A 16,513-nucleotide genomic window follows, 5' to 3' on the forward strand; every position below is an offset into this window, starting at 1 on the left:
AATGCCAAATATTCACAAATGCTGCCTGAATTAAAAGACCAACATATTGAGATTATAGTCACCATAAATTATGTACTGTGATAATTTGGAATCTCTAGGCTATTGCTTTCAACTACTTTGCTATGAACTAGGAAAACATGCATATTGTCCTGAATCCAGTACACAACCAGAAGATTGAATTGTAGCACAATTTCTCAAAAACTACAAGGACAGAATGAAAGCTCACATTATTTCTGAGCTTAGAAAGAAAAATCCAAAAGTTTGTTAAGTGCTTGAAACAGTTGCCTGAGTTATGGGTCTAAACGCGCCTTCGATTGCAAGAGTTATTCATATGCAACCACCTACAACACTTGAAAAGTACATGCAAGAAATCGGTAGAGCAGGTTGCAACGGTAAACCTGCAAGTGCCTTGACTGTGTTATTATAACAACGGTGACATTTTGAAAAACAGGAAAGGAATGGAGATGGAAATGTTCTGATACATTCAAAACAATTCCACATGCTTGCGCTTACATTTGGTTAATCATTTTGGCTACAGTAACAGAAGTGTCTTGTTTTCAGGGAACCAAAATAGTTGTTGTAGTAATTGTATGGCTGGTTAAATAACTGAAAGATGCCAATTAGAACCATTTTCCCTCTGAACCATGAAAGAATTTACTCACAACTATGTTAAAAGTACTTGTTTGTTTTTATTCACTTTTGCATACATTATATAAACATGCAATTTAAAGTATATAATAAGAACAGGGACTATACAAACAGGTATGTATAGGTCCCTGCTAGAATTGGGCAACATCTTTCAATCAAGTACATGCTATGTTTTATCCTTAAACATGACACAGTTTCTTGACCTTTCACATTTGATCAATCCAAAATTAATTAACTTGAAATTAAAATAAGAAATACTAGATGTTTCCTTGTCACGTTTTGTGAAATTAGTCTAAAAAAGATGTATTTTAATGCGAAAGACAATGTCATTTTTATTGGAGTATTTAAAAACTATAAAAATTTTGACGGATTTCAGCTAATCGCATTTTAATGTTTTTTTTGCAATCAGGTCAATATCAAGGTGTTTATAGTGTATTCTTAATGTTTATGTTGGGTACTAATCAGTTCTGATTATGGTGACTTCCTTAATGCATACATATGTGTTACACTATGTGTAGTCCAACTAATTTAGGTCAAAAGTGGACAATGTTATTCAATTTTGCAACTATCAATATCGCTCCTTCTTTATCCATTGCAAGAAAATAAATGCCTGGTAAAAACATGACATTTATATTTAATATCTTTGCAATTTTATATTGCATATTATTTAAGAAATGCTATTATCACACTATATGTATATTGAAAATCGTTACAATAACAATAAACAGCTCTATGCAACTGGATTTGCTTGTTTTACTCATAAATGTAGCACTATATTTTGACATTTTTCTGATAATATTTTTTAATATATACTGGTATGTGCTTATAGAATGACTAAATATAATATAAAAATTAATATCTCTTAAAGTAGAACAGTTTTATAGTGCTTTCTTTCTGTATTATTTAAGTTTTAATTACCATACTTTTTGGGCTTAAATGAACATAACCATCAAAGCGCAATGTCTGTCTATATTGTTCCAATGAAGCAATAAATGCAAACGGTAAATATAAATGTTACTTATTCACAATTATCACAGAAATCATTACTAACAAAAATATACACCGGCAATTGTGTGTTAGATTAAATACAGGACTTACATCATCAAGAAACTCATACATGTTGAAATGATAATCACTTTGTATTAAAAACTTCAATGATTAAAATTTCCAGTATCCGAGATCATACTTAGATTTAAATGTTTCAACAGTACATAAAAAATATGTTTTTTTTACAAAGGAACACATTTTAATGGTTAGCCCATAAACGTAATTAATACCTGTAAATTTTGTGAGTACCTGGGCTGGTTTTGTAGAATCTTCTAACATAAATGTAAAACTAAATTTGACTTAGATGGACATTTTATATCAATTTACTGTGCCAAATTCAACAGTTTATGCTCTCAAAATGAAAAATTCACTTCAATGCATAGAATATTATTTACAGTTGCACAAACAATGCCAGAATTATGTACATTGATATGAAACGAATTGGTGATTTTCTTAGATAAAATTGTTAATTACATATTCAGAATGTATTATTGTAATATTCATTCGTTTTTTTAGTACCAAAGCGCGTTTATCTTTCTTTATTATTTATAGTTATTGCATATTTTATCATTTTGATTGCATTTATAAACTGTTTCATTTTTTGAGTATTTACAAAATCAAATTTAACAATTAGTTTTGATGTAAAATCAGTTTTTATATGCAAGGTTCTATTTCACTTTTAAATTATAACAGCATATTATACATTATTGAAAAGATTATTCCAAGCTTGATGTCATATTCCAACTTTGCATTGTGTATTTAATTGAACATTGTATTGAATCTATTGTATCTATCTATCTATCTATCTATCTATCTATCTATCTATCTATCTATCTATCTATCTATCTATCTATCTATCTATCTATCTATCTATCTATCTATCTATCTATCTATCTATCTATCTATCTATCTATCTATCTATCTATCTATCTATCTATCTATCTATCTATCTATCTATCTATCTATCTATCTATCTATCTATCTATCTATCTATCTATCTATCTATCTATCTATCTATCTATCTATCTATCTATCTATCTATCTATCTATCTATCTATCTATCTATCTATCTATCTATCTATCTATCTATCTATCTATCTATCTATCTATCTATCTATCTATCTATCTATCTATCTATCTATCTATCTATCTATCTATCTATCTATCTATCTATCTATCTATCTATCTATCTATCTATCTATCTATCTATCTATCTATCTATCTATCTATCTATCTATCTATCTATCTATCTATCTATCTATCTATCTATCTATCTATCTATCTATCTATCTATCTATCTATCTATCTATCTATCTATCTATCTATCGATCTATCTATCTATCTATCTATCTATCTATCTATCTATCTATCTATCTATCTATCTATCTATCTATCTATCTATCTATCTATCTATCTATCTATCTATCTATCTATCTATCTATCTATCTATCTATCATCTATCTATCTATCTATCTATCTATCTATCTATCTAGCTATCTATCTATCTATCTATCTATCTATCTATCTATCGATCTATCTATCTATCTATCTATCTATCTATCTATCTATCTATCTATCTATCTATCTATCTATCTATCTATCTATCTATCTATCTATCTATCTATCTATCTATCTATCTATCTATCTATCTATCTATCTATCTATCTATCTATCTATCTATCTATCTATCTATCTATCTATCTATCTATCTATCTATCTATCTATACTGTCTAACTCCCCTTTCGGGTATTATTGTGACGATTTTTGCCGGTACGTTCTCCTTTAGGTTCATTATTCTTTGAGTTCTTTCCTATTATTTACACCAAAACGAAAGTACATTTCCCGCGAACAAACATTCGACTATTCGGTATGTTCCACGCAAATAGCGTGTGTATTTTGGATTGATCATTGTATTTTTATGTACATAATATGATGATTTAATAATACAAGTCGGTTATTAAGATGCACAATATGTATTTCATAATATAGCCACAGCATTATACAATTACTGTTTGAAACGGTAGGGTTGTGTTTACATGAAATAGTAGGGTGATGTCTTTAGCAAGCGGGTCACGTGGTATATATATCATTATATAAAGCGCTGCTCTTATGGGGAGCGAGCAGTCTGCGTTCGATCGTCGAACAGTTCACAACGTTAAATACGTTAGATACCATATACCATTGGAAGTATCTGTGGCTTTTGATACTTTTGAGTGGGGGTGACCCAAGCAACTTTACGCATAACATACCATAGCTTGCTGGGTAAGCTTGAGACTCATACTAGTCCGGGCACAGATCTCCTTTGGTAATATAAGACAGTGCACGTTTCTGGTCTCTAAGGTCAGCCTGAGCAAGGGACATCTCTGTGACTTTGGATGCTGTTTGAGTGGGGGTGACCCAAGCAACTTTACGCATAACATACCATAGCTTGCTGGGTAGCTTGAGACTCATACATAAGTCCGGATCACAGGTTTTCATTCCAGTTAGTACACGTGTCAGGTCTCGTAGGTCAGCCTGAGTCTGTCAAGCTACTGATTGTCGCTTGTACAACACTGATCGATTGTCTTCCTTGCATAACGCAGAGGGGGGTCATTGATGGTCTTCCTTGCGTAAGGCAGAGGGGAGACACTGCAGACTCGTTGCTATAGGTATAAGACACCCGAGGTGACCCAAGTCACCCAAGACGACCCAAGTCGAACCAAGTCAACCCAAGTCGACCCAAGACACACCAAGTCGACCCAAGTCAACCCAAGTCGACCCAAGACACACCAAGTCGACCCAAGTCAACCCAAGTCGACCTAAGTCGACCCAAGTCGACCCAAGTCAACCCAAGTCTACCCAAGTGGACCCAAGTCAACCCAAGTCAACCCAAGTCGACCCAAGTCAACCCAAGTGATCAAAGCAATCCAAGTCGCACAGGGCATTCGGAACCGGCTTATATAGAGGCAAATTATATTATTTGTTTATCAAATCACACGGCTAAGGAAAGCCCAAGGAAAAGCCATTATATATATATCCCGAAGGAACGGTAGACACGTTACAAAAAATTGGTGGCAGCGGTGGGATATATTGGGACGACCTTTAAAGCATCCCGACTCAGCCTCACGATGGCTTCACATCAAGAACAAAGCGACTTGGATAGGATAAGAGCCGAACTTGAGCATGTCAAGCTAGAAAATGCTAGACTAAAACTTGAATCCGAGATCACTGGTATTGAAAGGGAATTGGATAGCGACCCCGAAGTTGGTGTAGAGGAAGAACCTTGCATAGATTTTAACGTAGGAAGAATAATCAGGAAACGGACGGCGCCAGAACCAGTCATGGCTCCTAAGAAGCCGCATCTGACCGTGGAGAAGGCATGCAGCTCCTGCATGGGAAACGAGGTCAGCTGTGATCGCCCACTTGAAACTGCCGCTCCAGACCATAGTTCGATGAGAAGACAGGTCCCCACGGTGGTTTGCTGTAACGTACAGACCCAGACAGACGAACCTAGGGTAAACAAATGCGATGTGTGCGATATCACCTTCGGCAACCAGGCCATGATGTTCGTACACAAGGGTTGCCATTGTTTCGACAATCCTATGAGATGTAATGTCTGCGGTGAAACATGCCATGACGCGATGGGTTTCTATATCCACATAACCATGGGGCATACTGCCAAATGACTGAGACACATTTAGAACTGTTAGAGTTAGCTGTATAGTTTATTGTTACTGTTTCGTGTTCATTGTTTCATCAGGTCACATTCATGTTGTTTTGATCATTTTACTCAACAGGATACTAGTCATTTTTGAACTTAAAATCTCATGTTTTTGTTGTGTACGATTGTTTCTGTATTACTACTGGAAGTAGTACGTGGTTCGTCAATTAAAGATGTTATTGACACATTTGTTTTACTTTTAGATATAAAGTATTGTAAGTGGGACGCTTGAAATCGGAGGCGTGGGTAGTGTGACGATTTTTGCCGGTACTTTCTCCTTTAGGTTCATTATTCTTTGAGTTCTTTCCTATTATTTACACCAAAACGAAAGTACATTTCCCGCGAACAAGCATTCGACTATTCGGTACGTTCCACGCAAATAGCGTGTGTATTTTGGATTGATCATTGTATTTTTATGTACATAATTTGATGATTTAATAATACAAGTCGGTTATTAAGATGCACAATATGTATTTCATAACATAGCCACAGTATTATACAATTACTGTTTGAAACGGTAGGGTTGTGTTAACATGAAATAGTAGGGTGATGTCTTTAGCAAGCGGGTCACGTGGTATATATATCATTATATAAAGCGCTGCTCTTATGGGGAGCGAGCAGTCTGCGTTCGATCGTCGAACAGAACACAACGTTTAATACGTTAGAGACCAAATACCATTGGAAGTATCTGTGACTTTGGATGCCTATTGAGTGGGGGTGACCCAGGCAAGCTTGAGACTCATATATTAGTCCGGGCACAGGTCTCCTTTGGTAATATAAGACAGTACACGTTTCTGGTCTCTTAGGTCAGCCTGAGCAAGGGACATCTCTGTGACTTTGGATGCTGTTTGAGTGGGGGTGGCCCAATCAACTTTACGCATAACATACCATAGCTTGCTGGGTAGCTTGAGACTCATACATAAGTCCGGATCACAAGTTTTCATTCCAGTTAGTACACGTGTCAGGTCTCGTAGGTCAGCCTGAGTCTGTCAAGCTACTGATTGTCGCTTGTACAACACTGACCGATTGTCTTCCTTGCATAACGCAGAGGGGGGACATTGATTGTCTTCCTTGCGTAACGCAGAGGGGAGACACTGCAGACTCGTTGCTATAGGTGTACGACACCCGAGGTGACCCAAGTCACCCAAGACGACCCAAGTCGACCCAAGTCAACCCAAGTCGACCCAAGACACACCAAGTCGACCCAAGTCAACCCAAGTCGACCCAAGTTGACCCAAGTCAACCCAAGTCGACCCAAGTCAACCCAAGTCGACCCAAGACACACCAAGCCGACCCAAGTCAACCGAATTCGACCTAAGTCGACCCAAGTCAACCCAAGTCTACCCAAGTGGACCCAAGTCAACCCAAGTCAACCCAAGTCAACCCAAGTCAACCCAAGTCAACCCAAGTCAACCCGAGTCGACCCAAGTCGACCCAAGTCAACCCAAGTGATCAAAGCAATCCAAGTCGCACAGGGCATACGGAACCGGCTTATATAGAGGCAAATTATATTATGTGTTTATCAAATCACACGGCTAAGGAAAGCCCAAGGAAAAGCCATTATATATATATCCCGAAGGAACGGTAGACACGTTACATTATCGACAGGTGTGTTGTATTATACAAAATGCATTATTTCTACCACAAGAATACCATATTAGGCCTATTGCTACTCATTAGGTACTGTATAAATTTTATTAACTATTATTTATATTAAATTCAAGTTTTTAAGGCTTCATCTCCATTCGTTAGATACTGATGGGCAGCAAACAGCATAAAACCAGAACAGACTGTGAGTTACTCGCAAGCTGTTCTGGTTTTATGTTGTTTTCACATAGCAATTTCCACTTTAGCTCTGAGTGGGAAAGGGTTAACATACTGATTTCCTAGTAAAGTGTATTTGTGATGATAAAAAATATACTAGAAGATTATTAATGCTGGAAAATGCTGAAAAAATACATTCTTTCTGTTAAAAGTGTGTCTTGTCTCCATTTTTAAGTGTATTGAACGCACACTAAATGCAGAAAAATACAATGCAATTACTGTTTTATGAAATGTGCATTAAATGCACTTTTTCTTTTAATTATATGCTTAAAACAGTATCCAGATTAAGTTTGCAAATCCAGATTATTTGCAAACTTATTTTTTTTCATTTATTGAACAATTGTTATGAAATTTTGCATATTTGTAGGGGACAATGAGTACATACATATATTTGAAAAAAAAAGAGTTAAAATGTTTTTGGAAAAAAGAGTTATTTGATGATAAAGTTTCCATATCCCGTGGAATTTCAACGGGGTTTTGGCTCCCCCGTTAAGAATTGCAATTCTCCCACGGGTGATTTTTCCAGACAGGAGAATTTTACCTATATTTAAAAAAAAAATAATTTAAATATAATGCTTTGTTTTCTGTTCCAATGTTTACAAATACACATGCTCAAGTCATAATTGTAAAAAATATGTACTTAAATAAGAAAATAAAGTGTTTGTAGATTTTCTTCCACCGTGGGTTTTTACGGGAGCTCCCGCCAAACTCCCATTTCCATTAAACTCCAGTGGGAGGTTAGACGGGTCCCCCGTGGGAGGTTTGACGGGGAACCCAGTCAAACTCCCATTTTCAATGAACCCCAATGGGGGTTTGACGGGGCCCCCCGCCCATTTACAAAGAACTCCTCGTGGAAGTTTGACGGGGGGGCTGATTCAGACTTCAATAAACATTTAATACCCATTGCAATATATTCCATTGTATAAAGACACCAAACTTAATTAAATAATTTATGTTTTCTTTTTAAGGTGTCAAAATCAATTTATAATGATTGAATTTTCTTAAATCAGTACCAAAATGTATGTTAAATACAATGTCTTTTTGGTAAGAGATTAGACCCACATATCGATATTTCTGTAAAGATGAATTTAAAACGTTCAATAATTTTGAAAGTGACTTGTCTCGAAAAAAAATTACATTTACCTTTTGATAATCCAAACGTTGCTTTTATCCATTACTGTGATGATAAATACAATTCAGAAAGACAATAACATTGGAAACATACTTATTGTCATTCGGACTTGTATTTCTTTTGTTGTTTATTCCCGTGTAAAAGGTTTGGAAGTTTTTTGCTCGAAACTTTGCTTGAAACCATGTTCGGTGCAATGTCGTACCTTAGTGTACCGGTTACATTCCACAAGTTTTTACACAAAATGCCTGAATATGGCAGTGTGTTAGGTTCATTGTTTTGTTACTGTAGTTGTTTGTTTTTTATCATTAACAACACCGTGCACTGGTGGCGTTATTATCAGAGAAATGAGGGAGTCTTCTTGCAACATACTGTACTGGCTACAGTACATTACAACATAACCAATACAAGCAGTTTCACTTATGGGACACAGCATCACTTCTCCAATAGAATCGATGATGTTGAAATACATTTGAGTTATATATGCAGTTTCAGTTATTTACTGGGGTGGGGTTTCTAATGAGGATACATTGTATGATATCCCAGACGTTAGTGCCTGTGCTTTTTTTTCTCTAAACAAACAAACATTTTACCTCAAGGACTTTGATCACTTTTAATTATTGTGTATAAAATACAAAATACCACACAAAACGGAAACATATTTGATATAACCTTATCAGCAGCATGATTTCCTTTCTAAATGTAACAAAAACTTAATTTCAATCATGAACTTGATATTTCAAGAAAACAGGAAACCAAGAAAAAAGGTGGAACCAACAAATGCCTAGAATTGTGAATTATGCAAGCCAGAGTTCTCGAGTTACGATTGTTGTGTCCTGCACTTCTATACACCACAACCTATCTTTTTTCGAAGTTTGATTCCATTAGGCCTTAATGTAATTACGTTATGACCCGGACAATACAAAAGCGAGATAAATATAGTAATTCAGGGGCTATAGCTATAATTCTTAACACTAATCTTCTCATCAATAAGATATATCCATATATGAAGTTTTATGTGAATAGGTGTTATAGTAAACGAGTTATAGTCCGGACAAAGACTGGAAGCTGCCTGACCCCTGGCATGACATAGGTAACGCTTTAATATGCCCTTTATTAGACGGACGTATATAAAAGACAAATGGAAAGGATGAAAAAAAAGCAGTAATTAGTTTTATCAGAGACAAATAACAGAGATAGGCAGCTCGCCAAATATCGGCTAGCTATCGCATGTCAAATGGTTTTGGCGAGACAAGTCTAAGCGCGCAACTGTTTGTTGGTTGCAACGGTAGATAACATGCTTATCAACATTTCTAAAACACGCTTTTGCATTCCATTTTTTTTATATGAAACAAATATACTATCATTTATTATTAAAATGAGAATGTATGTAGTATTATCACTCAATTGTAATGTGTCAATTAAAACAAGAGATTGCCAAGCAATATGTTCCCCTACAGGTGAAACTCCACCATTTTCATTTTTTATTTGTTGCCATAGCAACCACAATTCTTAAGGTAGGAACAAAATGAAATGACGTGCATAATCTATCCATGTTTCAAGTTTCATGTAAAAATATACAAAACTTTCAAAGTTATCGCATGATCCAAAAAAGTGTGACGGACTGACAGACTGACTGACGGACAGAGCGCAAACCAAAAGTCCCCTCCGGTTTTACTGGTAGGGGACAAGTCACATGCCGCATTGTTTTATTTCCGGTATTTAAAGTTGGCCTTTGTAATAAGATAAAGGAGCGATCAGAATCTTACACCAAACAACTAATTATAGGTTGTTTTAATTAGATTTTTGTTTTTCATTTTTATTGCAGTGTTTAAATTTGATCAATCTGAATGCCATTAACCTGTAGTATAATTTGAATAAAGCTCTGATTTTTTTTTCTTATGGAGAGAATCTATTCTCGGTCTGTATATGATCAGCATATAATCGGCTGTATATGGTCTTTGTTCTCTTTAATTACCACTAAATTCAATGCACAATTTTACCAATTATAAATAACATTACCATCTAGAAATCGTCAGACCCGTATACTGTGCCATTCTCCGAAATTTACCATATCGATCAAGTTATTTAGTCACTTTTCTGTGTTTCTTCACTATGTCTTCGACGGATTTTGTGTCATAGGATGACGAGGATTTAAATCTGGCTTTACTTCTAGGTATACCGATGATGATGAGCACTGTGATAGTGAATTTGTTCAGCACATTAATCAGTCAGTTGTGTATGAGTGCCCAGAATGCAAAAAGTTAATGAAAAGAATATATGGATTCTATTTATTGTTAACAAGAGTGACAAACTGTCACAAGACACCCCCGTTCGAAGGTTTTTGACACCATGCTCAATGCTTGCAATGCACTAAGTGACCTTGAGACCAAGTTATTTACCCAGTATGACCCGTATTTGAACTTAACCTACATATCATCTAGACACAACTTCTGACCAAATTTGGAAATATCGGGTGAAAACTACTTCAATTAGAGGGCGGACACCGTGCTTTATCCTTGAAATGCACTAAGTGACCCCGTGACCTAGTTTTAGACCAGGCATGACCCATATTCGAACTTGACCTAGATATTGTCTAGACACAACTTCTGACCAAGATTGGTGAAGATCGGATGAAAACTATTTGAATAAGACAGCGGAAACTGCTGTGGACGCCGCCCGCCCGCAAAGGGTGAAATTATAATACGTCCCGTTTTTAAAAACGGGCGTATAAAAAGCATAATCTAAAATTGAAAAGTATGTCCCCTTATGTACATAATGATAAACAAGCAAATTCGTAGAATTGATATCCCTGCAACATATGCTTTGTTTGAGGATGGGTGCAAATCGGACGGATATAACCAAGGGCCATAACTCCGTTATTTCCAGATGGTATAAGTGAATTAAAATCACCTTTAAATAACCTTTTATTCCCCCGAATCGAATGATCGGGGGCATATTGTTTTTTGCCTGTCTGTCTGTTGTGTGTGTATGTCGAAAACCTTAACCTTGGTCATAACTTTTGCAATATTGAAGATAGCAACTTGATATTTGGCATGCATGTGTATCTCATGGAGCTGCAACTTTTGAGTGGTGAAAAGTCAAAGTCATCCTTCAAAGTCAAAGGTAAAAGACACTATATGATATCATTCGTATGAATCATGTGTTCTGCTTGAAAAAAAAATCTGCCACTTCTGTTTTGTTGTATGAAAATTACCCATAAAATTCAATTGAAAGCTCAAGAGATAAATAAAAGCATGCTACACCCTACTCCTTTTAACATGACTTGATGGTAATTTGTTCCCAATTCTATATGGCCAAGGGCAAATTTGCAGATTTGACAAGTCTGAACTGGGATCCCAGAGGCAGAGTCTTTCCTTATACTTGTATTTAATTTTATTTAAGATCTGATTAAAATTTTGCTCTTTGGCAAATTTTAGTTGGTCACAGTATTCAACTGAAGTTTTTTCACTTTGTAGTCATTATATTTTTATAATTTTAATATCGGATAACATCTCTCTTCAAAAGTTTAACATGATAATAGATTGCTTGGTGAATTCAGAAACAAGATCAATGCATCATAACATAAAATAATAAAAATATGTTATAGTAAAAATGGCAGTTAAAAAAACATTAGATTATCTGCCTTAAATCTGAGATGATATGGTGATGTATTGGAATTTCTCTTATAGATAATGTGTCCCGTAATTGTATAATTGTATAGTCACATCATGAGTGGTGTCATTATACAATTTAAAGCCTATAATTTACTAAAATTTACTATAATTAAGTGACAGTATAACTGATTTGGTTGTATGCACATGCAGATATATCATGTTTTGTGCTGAGGACAGTGGCAAACAAGAGCACCGCATAGCGGATGCCAATGCTTGGCTGCGGGTGAAGTTTTGAATAAATGAAAGCTTTTCAGAAGAATATTAGAGGTCACAGTGACCCTGACCTTTGACCTAGTGACACAAAAATGGGTGTGGCATGTAGAACTCATCAAGGTGCAGCTTCATAGGAAGTTTCAATGTGTAGGTGGAAGCACTGCGATTTTAGAGCCAATGTTAAGGTTTAAGCAAGCCGGACAACGAGCTGTACATACACAGTGTGTTAAGGCTTGATAAGCATTATAATTCAAATAAATTATATGTTTGTTATATTTTAAATTCAAGTTTAATGTATGACATTTTCTATGGAGCATACTCTTATTTCTTATTATTGTTATTTAAAGTAATAAAAATATTACTTATATCTTTTGTTCTTTTCTTACATTTGTACAGATTCAGAATTAATAACACATTGTTTTTGTACTAGTCTTGTGAGACCTATATTAATTAAGAAATCCTGCTCAGTGCTGGAAAATCAAGAATCTGCTTTACCAACCAACATAATTATATATTTAAAGAAAAAGTGTGAATAAAGTAAAGTAAATAATAACTGTCAAACATGATTGTGTTACCTTGCCACTTACCTATATTGAAAGGCTTTTATTACTTTAGTTTTTTGCCAATTTTTTTTTATTAAGTCACAGTTAGATTATATTGATACAGAGAAACACCTACATGTAAGTCACCTTTTAAATTAAAAATGTATATCACTTTTAAAAAGTTAATGTTACATTACTTCAAATTGCAATCAATTTAAACTAAAATTTACAAGAGGGTGATATTAATTTTGTAAAGAACTAAGAAATGACTGTTCATTTAAAATGCAGTTGTTGTTATTTTACAAATATTTATTGGTTTATTTATTCTATTATTCTCTAATATTTTTTATGTAATACTCTCACAACCAAGTTAAACAATACTAATGTAGTCTATTCTGGTAAATGGACTTGTTACATGCTTTGAGTTTCATTTGGGGTTCTTATAGATTTTGTCTGGATTTTCCAATAAACAATAGTGGACAGAGGGCTGATTAATTTGTTATTAGAAACCCAAATGTCATAACAAAATCAGTAATTTAAATACCCTTTGTAAATTTTCTCTTAGAGTTTAGAAAATATTATATATTTATAATGAAAATAAGCTGTTTTCTTCCATAGTATTGCTTTTACATTGCATGGGCGGCTATCTTAAAAAGTTTATGCATAGTTCACAAAATATTGCATTAATAATTTTACTTAGATAATTTCTAAATACCTTTAAAACTAAATAAGTAACTCGGTGCAACATTTATTAACTCAAAGATTTAAAGAAAAAACTAAATGAACAATAGCAACTATTTTTTCTAAGTTAACTCATATTATTTTACACGTGTTCACATTTTAATTCTCGGATCAGTGCAAATATCACATGTCAGTTTAACGTACTAGTAAGAATGCATTTGTATCAAAAGAAAGTACATGTAATAAAGTGTGTTTTTTATTTTCATTTGTGCTGCTACAAAATCTTTGACAAATTTTGTTCTGAGGAGTACTCAGTAATATGAAATGTTATGCCATTGTAGCTAAATGTACATGTACGCTATTTTTATATTAAATTTGATTAAACAATATCATAGTAGGGGTTCCGGTTGTATTATTGGATAAACCAACTTTTTGACACACCACTAATATTGAGCTGTTTTTCAATGGGCAATATTTGGTTCCAAAGAAGTCCTGTAAAAATAACCTAAATTCTTTGCTTTTTTTTCATTAGGATAATTGAAATGCACTGAATTACAGTACCGTAACTAATTTACTTCCAGGTTAAACCAATCTGGTTGGACAGGGACATTAAATTTCAACTCTTGTGTCGTCAAGCTCGGCCATAGGGTTGTTTAAGAAGCTTACAAAACATAATTAATTGCCCACACAATTTTAAAATGTGTGTGTTTGATATTTTTGCTTTATGAAAATGTAATGAATACTTAAAAAAAAAACAAAGTTGAAACACATGATATTATGTTAGTTTTACAACATACGATGACCACGGACTTGTACTTTTGACCAGACAATTAGAATACTTGAGATGGTTGAATGGCAAGTCTTGGAAATTGGCCATGAAAAGTTCATATGCATCTAGCTGTGTTCACAAAAAGTATAAACAATACTGGATAAATGCTTACCACAAACTTGCTCAAAGAAACTTGACTTCGAAGATGATTGTGTTTTATGTCTAAAGCACTATAGCTATGAAACACAAATCTGTATTGTTAGTTTCAAAGAAATACTGCTGACGACAACTCGAACCATGGGTAGAAGTTAAAAAACAAAGTTATAGCTATTACAGGGTGCCGCTACTACAGAACTTAGATATCCAAATTTTCCTTGTTCCTCTCCAATTCCCAGGACAGAGCGTTCATAATTTTGGTCTTAAATCGAGGCAATCTATAGCTTAACTGCACTGCATACTTTATGTATCGCGTTCCTAAGTATTGGGCATGATTTGCACTTTGTTTTCCTTCAATTGACAACTGTCGATGGGCGCGGCCATTTTGCTTGAAAGAAGTTCGAAAACAAAATGGCGCCCACGTTATACCAGAGGCTTCCTTATGCAATAAAAAGCCGGTTTGATCCAGAGTGGCGTTTATTGTACAAGAAAATAATTTAATATATAAATACACAAAGAATGAAAACATTCCATTACACAACAAATAAATGAGTGGATAATACCCGTGTACAAAATGGGACGTCCCGAATTCGAGTGTGGTGCTATTTTTACCATCTTATACTTTACACAGCTCTATGCCTAACTTGAATTAAATCGGTAAGCAAATATTGCAGATTATTTATGAATTGTGCGATATTTGTAAGGCTTGTTGTACATTCTTAAATCTCAAAAGTATATGCATGGGTTATAAACAATGCACATTACACGAAATAAGGAAAATGTGATAAATTGACAATTCAAATATGTCGATATACAGTACATGTACATGTAAAATAAGTTGCGTTTATAATAAACCGTCAATTTTTTGGGGGGAAAATGATGCAATAAGTGTCATTTTCAGCTGATTCATCATCATACGGATGGCGAAAAATTATGTCATATGACTAGATTTAAAGGTTGAAGGTCGTATAATTTTGAAGCTAAAGTTTTCTCGACTTTATTATGAAAAATCATTCAGTGGCAAAGTAAACAAGAAATATCTTTAAAAAAGATATACGGCGTTGATTGTGGTCGATGTTTATGAACGATCAAAAGTTATCTCTATGAGATAAAAAGTAGCGGATGCCTTTTTTCTGCGCAGTTCTTAGCTACATCACAAGCAAATCAATTACGGCGTGTTGCGCCAGATTTCTTGGCTTATTTTGCTTTATGTGATATTATTACTCAGATATCTTTATTTACAGAATAGAAAAACACAAGAAACATGAAAATAAACGAGTGCATATAGGTCAGCCGGCAATACTCGAATCTTATTTAATTGCATAATTATAGTATAGTGAATTATTGTGCTCATGCTTAATAAACTGGTCTAAATGGATAAATATTTATAATTAATTTTATCAAAATTGGTCCTTATTATGCAAATGTTGAAAACATATTAAAAATCGATGATTGACATACCACAATAATATCGCCGAATATCTTTATTTAGTATCTTTCTGATCAAAACAGACTTCAAGTGCACAAAGTTTACGAGACGGCGTTTATATAAAGATTTCTGCAACTGACCGCAAACTGACCTTGATATCTTGCGGATTGGAATGCGATGCATTAAAGTTAGGTAACAATTCTGAGCTGAAACGACGGCTTGTTTACGCCAACTGTACACGACCAAGGCAACTGCTTTGCCTAAAATATTGATATATCGACAAAGCGACTATACGAACTATTTACTCCATCAGACAAAAATAGCATAGATTCCAATTTTTTCCTTCAATGAAAAGATCGCAACCCCTTCTGCGTACTCCGGTGATGAACTGTATATAAACTCTGACTTTCACACACTGGCCGCGAATTGACCCGAAACCTCGCGGGTTGAAATGCAATGCAAGTAAGTACTAAATATGAGAATATAGCCTTTAGTATAAACGCTTTTGCGCTGGTAATTCTCTGAAAATAAAAGGTGAACGCACAAACTGTATGTCGAAAATTAATTTTCAAACTGTTCTATCTATTGAGCCTTTTCATCAGAGATAAAGTTGTTTCATGCAGTAAAACAGTGTTACAAAGACGCGGATATGTTTCCTATGTTCTGGTGTTATACTCAAATCAGCCAATGGAATAAAT

At 34.6% G+C, this 16,513-nt stretch overlaps 1 protein-coding gene across 1 annotated transcript; it reads left to right on the plus strand.

Annotated features, from left to right (window-relative positions):
- The first annotated feature begins 4,802 nt into the window (after positions 1–4,802).
- Positions 4,803–5,360, plus strand: LOC127878505 (zinc finger protein Pegasus-like). The gene has a single exon (XM_052425034.1). It carries the CDS (start codon positions 4,803–4,805, stop codon positions 5,358–5,360), a length of 558 nt encoding a protein of 185 aa, XP_052280994.1.
- Positions 5,361–16,513: the final 11,153 nt, after the last annotated feature.

The sequence above is a fragment of the Dreissena polymorpha genome, chromosome 4, assembly GCF_020536995.1.
Source record: "Dreissena polymorpha isolate Duluth1 chromosome 4, UMN_Dpol_1.0, whole genome shotgun sequence".
NCBI lineage: Eukaryota > Metazoa > Mollusca > Bivalvia > Myida > Dreissenidae > Dreissena > Dreissena polymorpha.